The 18,265-nt window shown below is 32.4% G+C and overlaps 1 protein-coding gene across 1 annotated transcript; it reads right to left on the bottom strand.

The window, feature by feature from the left end:
* Window positions 1-2,456: 2,456 nt before the first annotated feature.
* TRIADDRAFT_34041 (uncharacterized protein) lies at window positions 2,457-12,118 on the bottom strand (the record flags this gene model as incomplete). Its single annotated transcript, XM_002118302.1, has 8 exons — window positions 2,457-6,583; window positions 6,635-7,655; window positions 8,217-8,677; window positions 8,914-9,192; window positions 9,338-9,919; window positions 10,062-10,544; window positions 11,315-11,539; window positions 11,650-12,118. The coding sequence occupies 8 exons, from the start codon at window positions 12,116-12,118 to the stop codon at window positions 2,457-2,459; spliced, it is 7,647 nt and encodes a 2,548-aa protein (XP_002118338.1).
* Between the last annotated feature and the right edge of the window lie 6,147 nt (window positions 12,119-18,265).

Here is an 18,265-nt window from a genome sequence, read left to right as displayed (position 1 = left end):
CGCTCATATAGTTATCTGCGAATGTAAGTAGGAATGCCGTATCGAAACGTTTCTGATAAAATAAATTAGATATTAAAAGGTAAATGCTAAGTATAATTATTTTATTTTATAAATGCCACTTAACTAATAACAAACAGAGTTAAATAATAAAAACTAGTTCAGTACGTATTTGTGCGTATGATATACAAGTCCATACGTAGATATATACTCTTTCATACATATTTATCGGAGCAATCCTTGTAGTATCGCCGTAAAATTTCAATTTCAATGCCAGCATTAGTAACTTATTTTCTTACATAAATTTAGATAAACCTATTTCAAGCGTAGTTGTCTACCTGAAGTATACTAATCATAATATTTTAACAATTTCATTGAAATACGAATGTGCTGTTATCTAGTTATTCAAGTTTCGAAGTTATATAACTAGCAATATTAACTGAATTCTCGTCATGCAATATAAGGACATGATTGCTTTCTATCATATTTTCTTATACTTTTCCATCATATTGCACTTGCTGTTTGTACTCATTGCCTAGAGCTATTGCTATTTCATCTCTGCCTGACGCTGCTACTATGTATATGTTTCCATGCAGTTTTGATGGTACATAATCATAGGCAATTTTATTTAAATTAATAGTCGAATTACTATAGCAACCCATGCTAAAATTTTCGCTTACTATTAGGATGTTCCCTCATAATTAACGATACAATATGAAAAATTTCCTGTTCAATCGATGCTAAACTAGTAAATTTATCGACAAGAGTATCGTGATAAATATTAGAAATATAAGCTTGAATAAAATAAAATAGCATTTCAGAATAGTTAGTATACGTTATCGTCAGTAAGCTCTTTTCGATATCGCTCTCAATAAAAATCTACAAACGATCACTCGTAGAGCAATACGATCCTTCCATCAAAAATAACACTTGTACATTGTCGTTCGATTCTCGTTGTAGCTCCACATAAACGAAATTTTCGCTGATCAAGTGATGAGATCTGATTATCGCTGCTAAAGTTACTTCCACGATTTGCTTGTACAAAAGCGGAAACTATTGGATGCTTATTAAGTAGTAATGTTTCCATAACTTTTAAATGAGAAATTATTCGTTGTGGTAACACACCTGCGATCGGTGTATTATTATCGCCTATTAGACGATCGAATATCGTACCAGTATCTCCGATAGCTCTTCACTGTATTGATAGAGCGATATACATTAGGCTTCTAACTCCTCTAAATTGAAATTATAACGGTGTAGCAAAAGAAATAATATCATAATTATAGTTATATATGCAATATATACTTGTCACGGACTACTTTCCGACAAGTTTACTAGTCTAATGCAAAGCACTTACAGTGAGTTCTCTCTAAAGATGACTGCCCTAATCTTATATAAGTGTATACAGTAGTATTTTGACCATAACACCTAAGATCTACCCTTCTAAAAAGCACACCATCACTAAAAATACTATACTCTATTCTATAGTACAACTTTATTCAGTAAATTCGCAACCAGCTATTTTCGATAAAATCAGCTCTACAGTAACACTGAAATACTGTGAACATTAATATTTCTATAAACTCTGTAGTTTTAGGTAACGTAATGTCGTAACAATACTACAGCGTACTACATGTAAGTACGCAAGCGAGTAAATAATATTTTTTGGTAATAAAACACCAAATATCGCGTCTAATAAAATTCACATGATTATGCAATAATATTCTACTCTTTCCTTGATTTATTAGTACGTGAATTATTTGTCTGCAGTTTATTTTATAAAATCGTAAGTCATTACATTCATCAAATTGCTGCTGATATTTTTTAACAAAAGCAGATTATTAACCTTACGATGATTAGAGTGATAATAAAAATGTTTTTAATTATGCTTATTTATTTCTCAAATGTGCTAGTACGTGAATTAACAGAAAAGCCATAATTACTTCAAATAAGATATAGTAATACCACTAAAAACATGATTATAATGTCTACAAAAAAGCAAGTTAACGTAAATTGTAAAATCATGGATTTTACTGTATAATACGAAGCCGTGATTTAGGAATGATTGCAAGATATTAAGTATAATTAACAGCACAAGTACTTATAATACTATAACGAATAAATGACAGACTTGATATTTAAGATATACTTTAAATAATCCATAATTGTTTTCAATTATATTATCATAACATACTTAGGAATAAGTAATACGGATGTAAAGACTTATAAACTAGTTCAGTGTTTATTCATGCATATAATATATAACCATAGAGCACACATGTTTATAAAAGCAGGTTATGTAATATCGCTTTAAAATCATAACTTCAATAATAGCATTAGTAGCTTGTTTTCTTACATCAATACAAATAAACCTATTTTCAAGTGTGATTATTGACCTAAAGTATACTGATCACAATACTTAAACTACTTTATTGAGATGAAAACACGCTGTTATCTTCTTATCCAAGTTTCGAAGTTATATAACTAGCAATATTAACTGAATTCTCGTCGTGCAATATAGAGACATGATTACTTTCTATCATCTTGTTATATACTTTTCCATCGCATTGAACTTGCTGTCCGTAGTCATTGCCTAGAGCCATTGCTATTTCATCCCTGTCTGATGCTGTTATCATATATATGTCTCCGTCAAATTTTGATGATGGTACATAATCATAGGCAATTTTGTTTAAATTAATAAACGAATTAGTAACCCATGTTAAAAATTTTCGCTCACTATTAGGATGTTCCTTCATAATTAACGATACAATATGAATAATTTTCTGTTCAAGCGACGTTAAACTAATCAATTCATCGACAAGAGTATCGTGATAGATATTAGAAATGTAAGCTTGAATAAAATAAAATAGCATTTCAGAATAGTATACGTTATCGTCAGTAAGCTCTTTTCGATATCGCTCTCTATAAATCTTCAAACGATCACTCGTAGAGCAATATGATCCTTCAATCATAAATAACACTTCTACATTGTCATTCGATTCTCGTTGTAGCTGAATCGCTAACTCGTAAGCGATCATACAGCCATAAGAATATCCACATAAACGATAAGGACCTTTTTCTTGCTTCTCTCTGATTTTATCTAAATAAAATCTAGCTAAGATTTCTGTATTATCCATGGGTGCTTCAGGCGATAATTGAATACCGTAAACGGGTATAGCTAGTTTACTTGCGATATCTGTAAATCGTTGGACAGATCCTTCTATCGGATGGAACATATACATTGGCCTATCTTTAGATGTAACTGTATTTAATGAAATCAGTGTATCATAGTGTAAAGGCGCTTTGATCGGAAATCCGTCAAACTGCATAGCAGTTATCGTTTGTAATCTCGATTCTATATTATTTGCGCTGTGATCGTTTGATGTCAGCGACGAACTGATTTCTTTGAGTTTATTAATTGTAAGCTGTCTAACTTCATCGATAGACATCGATAGTTTACAATCTCTTTCCATTAGTAGTCTAATTTCAACACCCATTAATGAATCTAATCCAAGATCGGATAGAGACGAATTTTCATTAATAGTCGTCAGATCCTTAACTCCTAATATATTGCCGATACTATTTAACAGATCAAATGATGAAATCTGATTATCGCTGCTAAAGTTATTTCCACGATTTGCTTGTATAAAAGTAGAAACTACTGGATGCTTATTAAACAGCAATGTTTCCATAACTTTTAAACAAGAAATTATTCGTTGCGGTAACATCCCTCCAATCTGTGTATTATTATCGCCTATAAGACGATCAAATACCATACCAGTATCTCCGATAGCTCCCCACTGTATCGATGTTGCGGGTAATTGATCATAATGTCGTTTTTCACATAGACGTTCCATAGCAGAATTAGCATAACCGTAATTAGTTTGGCCGATATTACCACGAACAGAAACATACGATGAGAAAGTAACAAACCATTGTAGTGTAGTACATTGTATACGAGAAATAGTATCTAAATGTTTTGTACCCTCAATTTTAGCTTTAGCGACTTTATGAAAAGACTCCTGACTTTGAATTTCGAATAATCCATCATCAAATACTCCAGCTAAGTGAAAAATACCATCAATAGGACCTAACTGATCAGCCACAAAAATTAAATCTTCTACACTTTCTTCAAGAGCAAGATTACATTTATATATCAAAACTTCTACACTGTCTTTATCTTTCCATGTAGATATTTTGCCTGCTTGATAGTTATTACGAACTCCAGTTGTAGTCGTTAAGACTAGTTTACATGCTCCTCGATCGATTAGCCATTGAGCTAACTCTAAACCAAATCCTCCTAGACCACCTGTTATAATATAACTCTTATCCGCTATACAATTAAATCGAACTCTACTAGCTAAGTTGATCGATTTATCGATAGAATCATTCTCGTTATCACGGATTCGAATTAGTACTTTCCCAATATGTCTACCTTGAGCTACAAATCGGAATGCACTTTCTAAATCGTCGCGATCGAATACGATCGTTTTCAAAGGCTGCACGATACCAGATGCTATACCATCCGATACAAGTTTAGCTACTTGCGGCCATTCAGGATTGTCGTCTTCGAGTAACGCATCTAATAAGATACCATGGAAAGAAATATTACGTAGAAATATAGCCATACCTAACGAGGTATTCTTTGATAAATCGTATTTGCCAATTTCTAAGAATCGACCGTGATCAGCTAATACACGAATACTCGTATGTAACTTTTCTCCAGATAACGAATTTAATACTATATCTACTCCATGTCCATTAGTAGCGTTCATAACCATTTCCTCAAAAGATGTATCTCGCGAATTGCCGATATTTTCGTTACATAATTGTGGAAATTGTTGTAATAAGAACTGACGCTTTTCTTCTGTACCGACAGTCGTGAAAACTCTACATTCTTTAGATAATGCGATTCTAATAGCAGCTTGACCGACATTACTGGCGCCAATATGTATTAATACTGATTCTCCACATTTAATTTGGCCTCTTAAAACTAGAGCATAGTACGCTGTCGAATAAGCTATTGGGATAGTCGCTGCTTGTTGTAGACTCCATTTCTCAGGTACAAACCATGACCATATCTTTTTAGTTACAATAGTTGTAGCCATACCATTACAAGGTAATAATCCCATTACGCAGCGGCCTTGATCATCTTTTCCGGAATATTCTATGCCTAGAATACGTTCTTGTGTCGAGACATTAGCAGGTAGAGCATCTAGCGCTAGTTTACCAGTAGCAATCATAACATCGCGATAATTGATAGGGGCATAATAAATATGATATAAAACTTCGTCATAATCATCATCGTCATCATTATTAGGTCGAGTATAACTGATAGAGGAAGTAAACCATTTTAATGACGATAAATCCCCTCGAATATCCATGTTAATATAAGCATGCGGATGACTTGTTGATAATGTTTGTTGTTGAGAAATATATAAATGACGAAATGATCCCCATCGATCATCGCGATAAACATTTATAATTAAATCGTGTTGTTGAATTTTCTCCATTTCAGATATTATATTTATAGATGAATTCGAATCTTCAAGAGAAGCATTGAAAATACAACGAACATTTTCACCTTCTGGCTCTTTACGTAAACAGTTCATAAATCCAATTACACCAGATGTATTATTAGAATCAGCGATTATCCATATCTTTTTATTTTGCTTTTGTTTACGATTATCAGCCATCATTTCCTTTAATATCTCGACCCAATCAAATTGGATGCTATTAATGTCTAATAGCATAGATGACGATTGAATATTCTCAACATTTCGATATCGACAGATAAATAAAGTCGACAGTAGACCATCGCTTTTCATGGAGACAATTTGAAATCCACTCTTTTCTAAAATAGCTATCCATTCACTTTCTGTTAACAAACGATGACCATTCGGCCTACTATCTGTCCATATATTCTTATTGTAAGCAAATAAAGCTAAAACTATTGCAAAATTACGAGTGCATTCATGTAAAATGAAAAATCCGCCGTCACTTAATAATGTAGCTGCTAACGAGATCTGATCTTCAGCTGAGATATTCTCATACAGAGTAGTGTAACTACTTAAAAGTAAATCTGTAGACTTTTTCATTTGATCATTTATAACATCCTTATTAAACAGCATTATTCTAGCTATGTTACTAAAAGCTTTAACTTCGCCCTCTAATTTAGTTTGATGTTCAGTGTGTCTAACTAAAGCCGTATAAGCTACACTTGATTGAGGATGCCATAATATAGAATGGATTACACTTCGAAAGAGTTGTCCATAGACAGCATTAAGTTCTACAATACGAATAGGCGATGTAAACATATTCTCATATACAATATCGATCGAAGTCCTTAAGTATCGAGGCGAAATTAATGCCGACAATAAAATATCGTATCTTAATAAATTTATACTGTCAGGTACAATATCTTCTACTAGATGCGTTGCTCCGATATCGGATTTAACTTGATAGACCTTGTATAATAGCTGGAATAAACTATAATTGTTATTCTCTAGATATTGTTCGATCTTGTCATTATCTAAGTCATGATCGATTTGCGTATTGCTATCTAGTAGCTGTGTTAATTTCTTAACTATACTATTCTCATTTAAGTTATTCTGTGATTGTTGTGATATTTGATTACAATTGTTTTGAATAAAGTCTTGTAAGTGAGATTTATATTGGACCAACATTTCGTTATTGTGCATGGTTTGTTGCTCAAAATAAGGTATAAAATGATACTCAGCTAAGGTTAATCCGTCTGGATCATCTTGTCGCCGCGGCGCAATAGTGATATTTACTCCACGCATTTCAACAATATTACCTAAAACTCGAACATTAGTATGAGGATTTAGAATATATTGTACTAATTGATGGTGTGAGTTAGTTACTCCTTCTTGCACTTCATCATTATTAGAGCTATCTATCTCATCCTCTTGTAAGTAGTAAGTTTGTTTCGTGGGGTTAATAGAAATATAACGAATTTGTGTTGGTAAGGGTAAACTACGTCCAGATAAGCCTACTACTGACATTTGTAGCATAGCGTCAAGAAACGTAACCCAATTTCCTTCCCAGATAATTTGGCCACTTGTTCCATCACGTGATGCATCATGAATGGATCTAAAGCTTAAGCTATAATCATATCCGCGTACACGAAGCTCCTTATAGACATCTTCATTAGATAATCTTAACTTTTCTTTATGATCTATTGGCGATAACTGACTAACAGCAATATTCTCTTCAGCTTCTTTAATTTCTCCAGTAACTATTATATTATTGCAATGTTCTATTTCAAATTTTCCAGTTTTCACTTTAATATCGACGTTAAACTTGACAATACCAGTAGATGGTAGTAACGTCGCTTGATGAATTTCAACGTCTTTAAATATAACAGGTAGTCTTGTATAGGTTGTATCTAATAATCGAGCTAACGCTTTCCAAGCAAGTAATAAATAACCTACGAATGGATAAATTACTCGGTTATCGATTACATGGCCCAAGACATAATGATCAGGCGAATCTGCGGAGAGATCGATATCGAATGTAATAGCAGAAGAAGAGTTTTGATTACTCTTTAAATAAAACATATCGAGAGTAGGTATAGCCCAAGTTTGAGAATGATCCCAGGTGATTGCTGGTGCAATAGACGGAGTACCTGCAGGCACCTATAATGAGAAATAAGAAAAAGGAAATCTTCTTGATCATAATTACAATTTTACATTGAATAAAGAATGCATATCTTATACTATAAGTTAACGCTTCATATATGGTGGTGCAATGTCAGTTTACTGTTACTAAATTACATCTAGCAGAATTTTTTTACGATAAAGCTACAAGCAAAGAATTACCCATCATCAATTTTATATTAATTGACTGTGTAAAGCTTGAATTCAAGGAGATACTTTAATTATATATTTTAAAATCACAAATATATTGCTTTAACATCTTATCATGGGTAAATAATTGCTGTAAATATATTATCCTACAGTATAAGTGCTATGAGTACTGAAGTTTTACTATATACTATAGCGAGCTGCATAGTGTACACCTGCTATCTTGTTTAAGATATTTTGATACGCTAAAATTATATTAACGATAAGAAAGTAAGAGTACTGTAGTGCTATTATGGTACACATATACATTAGTTTTTAATGTCGTATTTGTATTTATAATATATCTACATACTTGAGATTTAAATATTGACATATTCAAGTGTAAGTTATTACCGGATAAGAGATTTTAGGCAGAAGAGGCGAAGGATCAATATTTATCCCTTGAAGATACAGCTTGCCAAGCGAATTTAAGAATAATTCACGATTATCGGAATGATGCTTACGCATGGTTTTAAGTACTAACGAATTCGATGTGAGATTTCGCTTTATAACAGCTTGAAGAATATGATGAGGACTAATTTCGATAACTATAGCATTATCTGGTATAGCTGTCATCGCTTCATAGAATAGTACTGGATTGATAAAATTATTATGGTAATATTTTGCTGAAGCGTACATTGCGTATTCATCGTTGATTTCTGATTTGGGAACTGAGGTAGTTATCCATCGCGAAGAGCGCAACTTCGGCGTTTTAAGAATTTTCTTCAAGGCAGATTTGAATAGCGATGCACCTTTAGCAATATATGGAGAATGGAAAGCTATGCCGGAACTATTAACTCTTCTTGTAAAAATTTCTAGATAAATTAACAGCACTTATAAATTTAAATCGATATAAAATTGTATCGTACGTACTATGATTACAGGATATTATCAATTCTTGATGAATAATAAAAGCAATAATTATTACGTTTATTTTTATTGTTGAGCGAGCAATGTTAAACAAATAGAATTGTAGGCTTCTGATCTAATCGTATATTATACTCTACTTTCATTCTACAAATTAAAACAAAGTACCCGAAAAGTTACAAACCTTGAGATTGAAGTTCCGTAATCATCACGTCAATTTGATTTGGATCGCCTGAAATAGTAATAGCTCTTTCAGCATTATGACAAGCTGCTACAACATCTGGCAGACAACGTTGTTTGGCTTCTTCCCAACTTAGTCCTACTACCGCCATGGCTCCGCTATCTACCTTAGCGTCAAGAATCGATTGTCCTCGCCAGTAAGCAATCTGTAAAGCTGTCTCAGCTGTAAGTGCGCCATCGGCATAACCACAAGCTATTTCGCCAACACTATGACCTATTAAACCTGTAATTATTTTAATTTTAAATTTGTGTCTGTTACTGATCGAAGTATTCAAGTGTTAAAATCTACATTATAGAGGCGGATTAGTTTTGAACTAGCTAATTCGTCTACATAATATAATAAATTCCATTTAAATTACAATATTTACCATCGTATTCGATTCCACAAGCTCGAAGACAATCTATAAGAGCTATTTGAACTGCTACAAGACCAATAAATGCATCTCTTACATTATCGTAAACATTAGGATCTTCACTAAATAATATATTTATAAGATCTAATCCTGTAGGCATCAATATTTCGCGTGCTCTCGTGATTGTATTTTTGAAAACCGGAAATTTCATCATGTTCTGACCCATTTTATTCCAATTAGCTCCCATTCCAGAAAATATCCACCAGATAGGTCGCTTATCTGATACAGTAAGATCGATATCTTGAATAGACTCTTGACTATTTAGTAAAGCAAAGCCACGCATCGGATGATAATTATTACTTATCGGTGTAGCAGATATACTGTTAATTAAGTTAATTAAATACGGATTATCGGTATTTTTGTGACCAAGATGGATTAAGCTTTGGACGCTTTCTCGTGTACGCCCAGAACATAGAATAAGTGATAGTTCTTGATGTTTACTTCGATCAGCATCTTCTTGATAATATACGTTGGGTTTTAATAATACGTGAGCATTAGCTCCCCCAAAACCGAAAGAATTAATTCCAACGTATCCATCTATTAAAATAAAATTCGTCAAGTAAAGTTACGTTACTTTTTGTTAAATTAATATATAATAAAATACAATATGCGATAATGTTTACTTTGAAGTAACTATGGTGAGTTACTTCGGTACGGTACTTAGTTAATCGTTATTCACCTGGGAAAGTTGTGGGTTCTGTTACTACTTTTATACTTCCATCAAGTAATCCCGGAATATCTGGATTAGGCTGATTAAAATGTAAATTTGGGGGTAAAATGCCATGTTGAGCACTCAGAATAACCTTGACTACACCGGCTAAGCCAGACGCCGCCTCGCAATGGCCCATGTTCGACTTAACAGATCCTATTAAAAGAGGTTTATTCTGGCGGTCTTCTCCAATAAAGACAGAAGCGATAGCATTGACTTCTTGTGGATCGCCAGCCTTGGTGCCGGTTCCGTGAGCTTCGACATAGTTAACCTCTTTTTGCGGATCGATTCTGGCTTCTTGATAAACTTGTTGAAGTAATAGACTTTGAGCAGCTCCATTAGGGAACGTTATACCTTGTTGTTTAAAGCCATCGCTAGCTGATTTACTATGGATAACTGTCGCATAATTTCGTTTAGCTTGAGATTTCTTAAGTAGTAACAATGAGACGATTCCTAAACGTTTATTTGTTCAAAGTTAGTAATATTCGTATATACTCTACGTATACATATAGCTAAGATAAATTGTACTTATTCTGGGATCACGAAACATCATAAAATCTAGTCATTAAAATTGTAAAGTATGATAATTGGACTTTAAATTGTGCCACTATCTTAAGGAACACATTTCTTCATGGTTAGACTACTATACTCAAGATTAATCATAAAAATTTTATGTTAGCTGATGTTCTTTAGGCGTATAATAATTTAAATACCTTACTACAGGCTAGAATACAAGTGGATGAGATACAAATGGGGGATATTTAATCGTTAGCACGGTATAATAAAATTCAGTTAGGGAAAGCAATTGGATCATGTACCAGAGTACGTGGTAGTTGCATAATGAAATTTTTTGTGCTTATACTGTAAATTCTGCATCGCGTAGTGTGTATACGTAAAGCGACATCATGAGGAAGAGTTAACCAAGCTGGTATAGATAGTATTTTATAATACGACATCTAGCCTGTGGTCATTATGAATAAATCCTACTGTTTGGTTATCGTTGTCTGTACGTTTCTAGTTTTATCTACGATAATACTATGACGGTACATAATATGTAAAACCTTGGAAAGCATAGAATTTATTTGTATCTAAAAAGTAAACAAGTTGACTTGAGCTTCTAGATCTTGTTCTAGCGATATGTGAGTGTTTTTGCCCCACTATTATCACAGGGTGTATGTGACGATTAAAATACATGTATACCATGCTATGAGAGAGTAGATTACCTTCTGATCGACAATATCCATTACCAGAATTATCGAAAGATTTACAGGCGCCTTCAGGTGATAGCATGCCTAATTTCATAAATTCTAAGCTTGTGTGAGGTTTAACATCAAGTCCTAAGCCACCGACGATAGCCCCCTCGCAAACTCCTGTTTTAATTGCTCTAATAGCCTGATCAAAAGCTATTAGAGATGAAGAGCAAGCTGTATCTATTGAAATACTAGGTCCTATTGAAATGTAAAGCAGTTCAAGTAGATGAGTATATTATTTAATTGATACATCAATTAAATTTCCTTTCATTATTATAAACTATGTAGCAATTTAATTGCTGTCTCACCATTAAAATTGAAATAATATGATAATCGATTGGATAACATGCAGCAATTGCATCCTGTCATACTATAACCAATTTGTATGTCGGGATTCGATTGATAAGCTTGCATGGCTTCCGATCCACTTTGACCGACAAAAACACCCCATTTTCGACCACGAAATTCTATTGGATTTATTCCACCATCTACTATTGCTTCGTAAGTTACTTCTAATAATATTCTTAACTGAGGGTCCATAGTGTTGCATTGCTTAGCATGGACTCCAAAGAAGATTGCATCAAAGTGCTCTATATCTTTCAATTTACCATTTCGTTTAGGTAAACCAAATATACCAGGCGGCCAACGTCGATCATCTTCGGTGACCATATCATTTCCTTGAATTAAGTGTTGCCAAAATTCTTCGGCATTATCGGATTCAGGCATTCGGCAAGATATGCCGGCAATAACAATATCTTCATCGCAAATTTGGAACATCTAGTAATGAAAATAAATTCCATTATACGACATTCAATAGAAAATTGTATGACACAGATACAAGTAAGTATTACGCCATTTATGATCAAGGTTAATTTAGAATAGAATCATTATAATCCATCAACTGCTAGATATTTACATATCATCGGCCCCTGAAGTGTGAAATAAAAAAGTATTGCACCCATGATATCCCTTTCTTAGAAACAGCTTTCATAAACTAAACTTAAGCCAAGAGATAGCTTCTATACGACATTTTTCTAGTTCATATTTTTTCATTTAGTGTGTAGTAAAATTACGGAATGAAATTCTATTCTTATAATTAAAAAGATGCTGTGGCTACGTTACAGTAAATACGTAATTTTGCTAATGTAATTGAGAAGTGAGCATATGAATGTAGTAGAGTATATGTATTATTTTAAGTTCAGAATTCTTAAAATACTTAATAAATATAAAAATTAATAGATAGAAGTTAGTGCTGAATATTGATAATTACAAAGTGATTATTTATAAATCTGGTTCAAAGTTAAAAATAAAAAGACTGAGGCGTACCATTATTTAACAAAAATATCCCTTGGCACAAAAATTATCATGAAGAACTAGAAATACAAATGCGGCAGCAGTGCTTCATCCAGGTAAGATAAACGATTCGAAGAATTACAGAAGCTACTTATCGTTTGTAGACTGACACAAATATGATCATGAGTAAATAAATTCTTTCATTGTAGATAGAATCATATAACGTTGTGTTAGTTACTGTAGACCACTAGGTAAATTGTTGTAATGTAACATACAAAATACTAGCAAGGCAGCAATTGAGAATTGAATCAGAAATCAGTGGTACTTATTGCTTCAGAGATAGAACTCATACAGAGAGTAAAGCTATGGAATTAAATGCAGTAATTGCATCATAATAGTTTATCTAATAATGAATGATTGCATGATTGTAAGCAGTAGTAGAGAAATATAAAAGGACAACCTATATCTATATATTGTACGGAAAACTGCGAATACTGTCTATATTGAAGAATAAACTAAAATGCCCTTTTTATGATTATGCTAAAAATAATGGTACAATCTCAATACATTACAGTTAAAGGTATGAATAATTCAAAATGAGGAATGGCCTTTCTTACAAGGAACCATGATATTACTTCCTAGATCTTGATCTTTATAATTAAATTTATGCAGTAACTGCGATTGCTTATCGTACATTTGATTTATTAAACATTATGACTAGATATCGATATTCTATAAAGTATTTATTGATGGTTAGTAAGCTAAACCTGAAAGCCAGTGAAAGGAATGAATTGATTGAGCAGTATCACGGTACGAACTACCGTGAAGAAATAGCTATCTAAATTTGGTTAATATAATATAGTGATAATATATTACCAACTAGTTACTTACAATAGGAATTACTCTAATTATAAATATGTTACAGTAAATTTAATGCTGTGCTGTAATGTGCACTGAAATAATTCTGTGAATGGACATATTGTAGTCCGACTGTGAAAAATTAGTTAGTAGATGTTCTCACCTAAGAAGTATTTTTATAAGATGACTCGTGAATGTTAGCTGCTGTAAAAGGGTATATAAGCCCGTCAGATAGTTGAATAAAGTAGTTCTCAATTGTCCAGTTGAGTTTAACGTAGAATCAAAGGCGTCTAAATTCTTGTGAGTAGGGATACTGAATCCCGGAGACTATAGTAATTTAGAGACTTATTTTACGTTATCCTTGTCACGAAGCTGATTCTGTGACAAGCAGTTACTGTAGTTTTGTCGACTTACAATTATTATAGCAAAAGAAATTTAATCTTATACTTTATTAGCAGAAATACGTCGAAATGGGTGATTTTAGGTTGTATCCTGTTATGTGGTACATTTGTAGAATAGTAAAAAGGGAACAAAGATTGCGAAGTAAATGAATGATCAGTTCTATAATTTTATCGATCATTTTATCTACAATAAAGCTCCACAAATACGATTTATAGCTTACTATTCATGCAGAAAACTAGTTTCACGAATCTATTTCAAAGCGTAATTTGATTTTGGACGTAAGTGCTACGAATTACAATTCATTTTCTAAAATTAATAACGTATGTTAGTAATAATGGATTACTACGATTTCACGTAGAGTAGCTACGCATGGCATCCTTTGAAATGTTATGTACATGCGAAGGAGAAATGCCGAATATAATGCAGTTCTCAAGTCATCGTACAATGGCTATAAAGCTAACCATTTAATAAAGGAGTAAGTTAATTAAATTACTTTATCATTCAAATACGCCATATCCTTTATATTAGTACAGTATCACAAAGTTTGTAATTAGACCATCTGACTGCGGCAGATTCATTTAACTGTATGCAGTATTAATTGTGATATATTGACGATGAATTAAGAATAATATACCAAAAATGACTTAATTTACCTGGAGGGTGTAATCTATAATCTGACGATAATCTTAAATATTTGAGTACTTGAAGTGGTGTTAATCTTATTAAATTAATTAGCTTCGTATGTATGATATAGATTACATGAGAAACGATTCGTGATATTGGTCAGTGGTTATTGCCGTTTCACTAGTGGATTACCAAATTTTGTAAGCCCGTCAGGGCATACTCGCTAAAATACTGAAGTATAGTACTGTAGTATTAAGTGATCAAATAGTCAAAAGTTTCATTTTTATTAAAAGTGCTAAGTAATTAGTTTGTTAATAAGATGCAAAAAAATACAATTTAACAGAAGGTATCTCCTTATCTAAATTAACTTCGTTACTGTGCAGAAAGGAAATGATAAAAAACACTTACCACAGTTAAATGCTACCTTCATAGTACATAAAAATGAATTAAGGCCAATTGCATCCTTATGAAACAAATATAGATGTTTTAAAATTTTAAAATTTCTTATATTTTTTGGGAAAACGCCAAACTATTTATAGGGAAAGATGGTATTATGTGTATTAATGCAAAGACAATAGTTGAAGAGGCAAAAATAAGAACAGTATAGCCGCCATGCCTTAAGGGAACATTGTTCTACTGCAGAATAATTAGTTAAGCTAACAATGACGGATTTAACAGTAGCTATTAATCGTAATCGTTTATCGATAGCCGGAGGCAGCTTGTTCTTAGTAAGAGTACCCCGATTATATATAGTAAGATTCAATAATAGAAACTTCAGACACTATTGTTACAAGAGCATTATTGAGCTTGATTCATTTAGCATCCAAGTCAACATTATGGATATTTAGTAAACGATATAAATCTAAATATATCATGCCTAGGTAGACGAGGACATTGAAATGCCGGAGCTAACATTATATTGTATTTCGACTAAAGAAATGGTACTACAAGAGTTGTTATTTCTATGTGCTCAATGTATTTTGCTTTATACAATAGCATAAAAGACTACGTGCATACATTAACTGTAAACAACTTTTAAAAGTTGTATAAACCATTCTGATACTTGCAAAATTTCACTGGTTGAATGATTAAAAGAGATCTATCTGCCTTAACCTTTATTTCGTATATATTTTAATCTAATTATTTTACGTACAGCTACTTTTACATGAGAAATGGTGTAAGAAAAATATTTTTGATTACTAAATCCCTGAAGGATAATCTTAATCATAGCTTTAGACTAAACCATTCTAAATAATGATACTTACAACTGTACACAATAAATCAGTATGTTAACATGCACGTTGCTCAGGTTTTTGAAAATTGAAGGCTGTAAATGTATTAAAGTTAGCGCTAAACTTGGAGTCTTTATTAAGTAAAGATTGGCAGCATTGCAGTCATCTACCCATTTCAATGCTATTGCAGTAATTCTATCACAGACTGGACCGATCGGCTATAGGAAAGACTTAATATAACATAGACTAGAAACAAAACAATAATTTTTCCAATCCCATGATATCTGACTGTCATTAAAAGTTGTTATTTTATGAGGGAATAACTTGATATTGTGTATACCAGTAGTCATCTTAATTTCTCAGTGGTGGGACTAAAACAATCTCAGTTGATTGTAATAGAACAGTAGATGACTAATAGTGATAACAGGAGACTATTACTCGGTTACTACGGGGACTTTATGCCTAATTCAACTAGCTGGGTGCATGTTTGATGGAAATGATCCCTGGTTATGATCTAATTGGTTAACGACATGATATGGTTGACCTTTGTTAAGTACCTTCGTACCAGGAAATTATTAATTGCAGAATAGATTAATTTGATTTCATGTTTCGTTAGACGAGTAAGAAGTTTAGGATCATACACTGACTGAAGATTTAAGAAAATAGATCATTTTGTTGTTCAAAAACATTTCATGATGAACTATGTGGGTCCTCTAATTTAAATTGATTCATGTCTGCTATTCACCATTGAGAAATAATAATGTTTTGTAGAATAAATAGGGTGATGAGTAGAGCTAGAAACTTTATTGCACGATACACTGCATTTATAAACGCTTCCTTAACAGTTCATGAGTAATAGTTAGTACGATTAACTTTGGAATCATGCATATGACTACTAATTTCAGTACATGTATGTAATGAAATGAAATGTGTAGAAACCAAGCTATTAAAGTTCTAACAAATTGTGATTCTACTTTCTTTGCACTCTGGTCGACTTAACAAAACTTTGACATCAAAAAAAAAATTGGGGAATCAACCGATCAACAATTTATTAAGAAAATGTGAGAGAGTCTGATCAAACAACCTTCCAAATACTTAACTCTAAGTATTATAAGTAAGCAAATAAAATAAAGATAAAATTGAAACTGTCAACAACCAAACAACCTAACAAAAAGACGAACGTTTTTAACTTACAACAGTTCGACCCCGAAGGCTTTTAAAATTCAGCGAATTCTTCAAAAGAATCTCCTTTTACTCTATACTCTAAATTTTCTGATTGCACTATCATTTATAGGCTTCACAGAGCCCTCAGCGGTACTTAAAACTAAATATTTATTAACCAATCTCAATTAAGATCCTTTTCAAAAAAACTACTTTGCACCGCTTAAGAAAACAAAAATCATTAAAAGTTCAGACTCAACTTACCTTATGATTCCCTTACGAAACACTATAAAGCCATCAAACTAACTATAAAATGCCTCAAGCTTCACTTCCAACTTAATTTTCAATCATTGTGCATTACAAAAGTCTAAAAATTAATCTTTAAACATCAAGATTTAGTCATAAAAATAACAGTCTAACTACATAACAATCAACACAATCTCTGCCATTTGCCATCTTTTTTTCTATTTTCTCAACTAAACTTTCCTAATGTAACTTTCATGTCACTTCATAAAATTCCCAAGTTTCAAATTCATAACAAAAAGTTCAAATTTCAAAGTCAACTCTTATAACATTTTTCAAAAAATTAAAATCCCAAAAATTAAAACAAAAAAATTAAAATTAGAATTATATCGGACATAAATCCGACCTGGATCCGGAATCCGAAAAATTCGAATTATATAAAGATTGCAGTAATCGCTTTTCAAGCAATTTTATATGACATCTATGGCTACTTTTTTTTGATATTAGTATTGACAGTTGATGTTTTAGTGTGAAGTTATACGGTAACTGTAAGATTATAACCAACATTACACTACTTTACTGTCGTGTTATAAATCCCCTTTCTCTATGGATAGGGTTTAGTTACTAAGTCAAATTCATCTATAATCTCAATATACTATCGAAGGCTCTTTCTTTAGATTAGGCGATTGCGCTTAAGTTATTCCTATAGTAATCTATATAATACCTTGTAAATTAGTTAAGAAGAAAAGATGGCGACATAAAGATTTGGCAGGGTAAAACTAAAAGATATTATCACTTTCTATAGTAAATTAAAATAGATAAATACTAAAAGCTAAAAAGAACGCTGCTTTTAGTCCTTTATTGCACGTATAATTGTATGTATGTCACTGTTATAACAAGCCAGTGCTACATTACAACACAGTATAGCGAAATTAGAAGTTAGCTAAATAAGGATAGACTAACAAAATTATCCTATCATAGATATTTCTACTCTAATACAGTATATAGCACTGTCACACTATACAGGATCGCCATGTTAGGACAATTACAGGGAAGAACCACTATTGCTTGTACAGTATTGTGCTGATCTATCAAAAGTGCTAAGGTTAGC

This window comes from Trichoplax adhaerens, genomic scaffold (assembly GCF_000150275.1).
Source record: "Trichoplax adhaerens TRIADscaffold_44 genomic scaffold, whole genome shotgun sequence".
Taxonomy (NCBI): Eukaryota; Metazoa; Placozoa; class Uniplacotomia; order Trichoplacea; family Trichoplacidae; genus Trichoplax; species Trichoplax adhaerens.
This window is presented reverse-complemented; position numbering and strand designations above follow the sequence as displayed.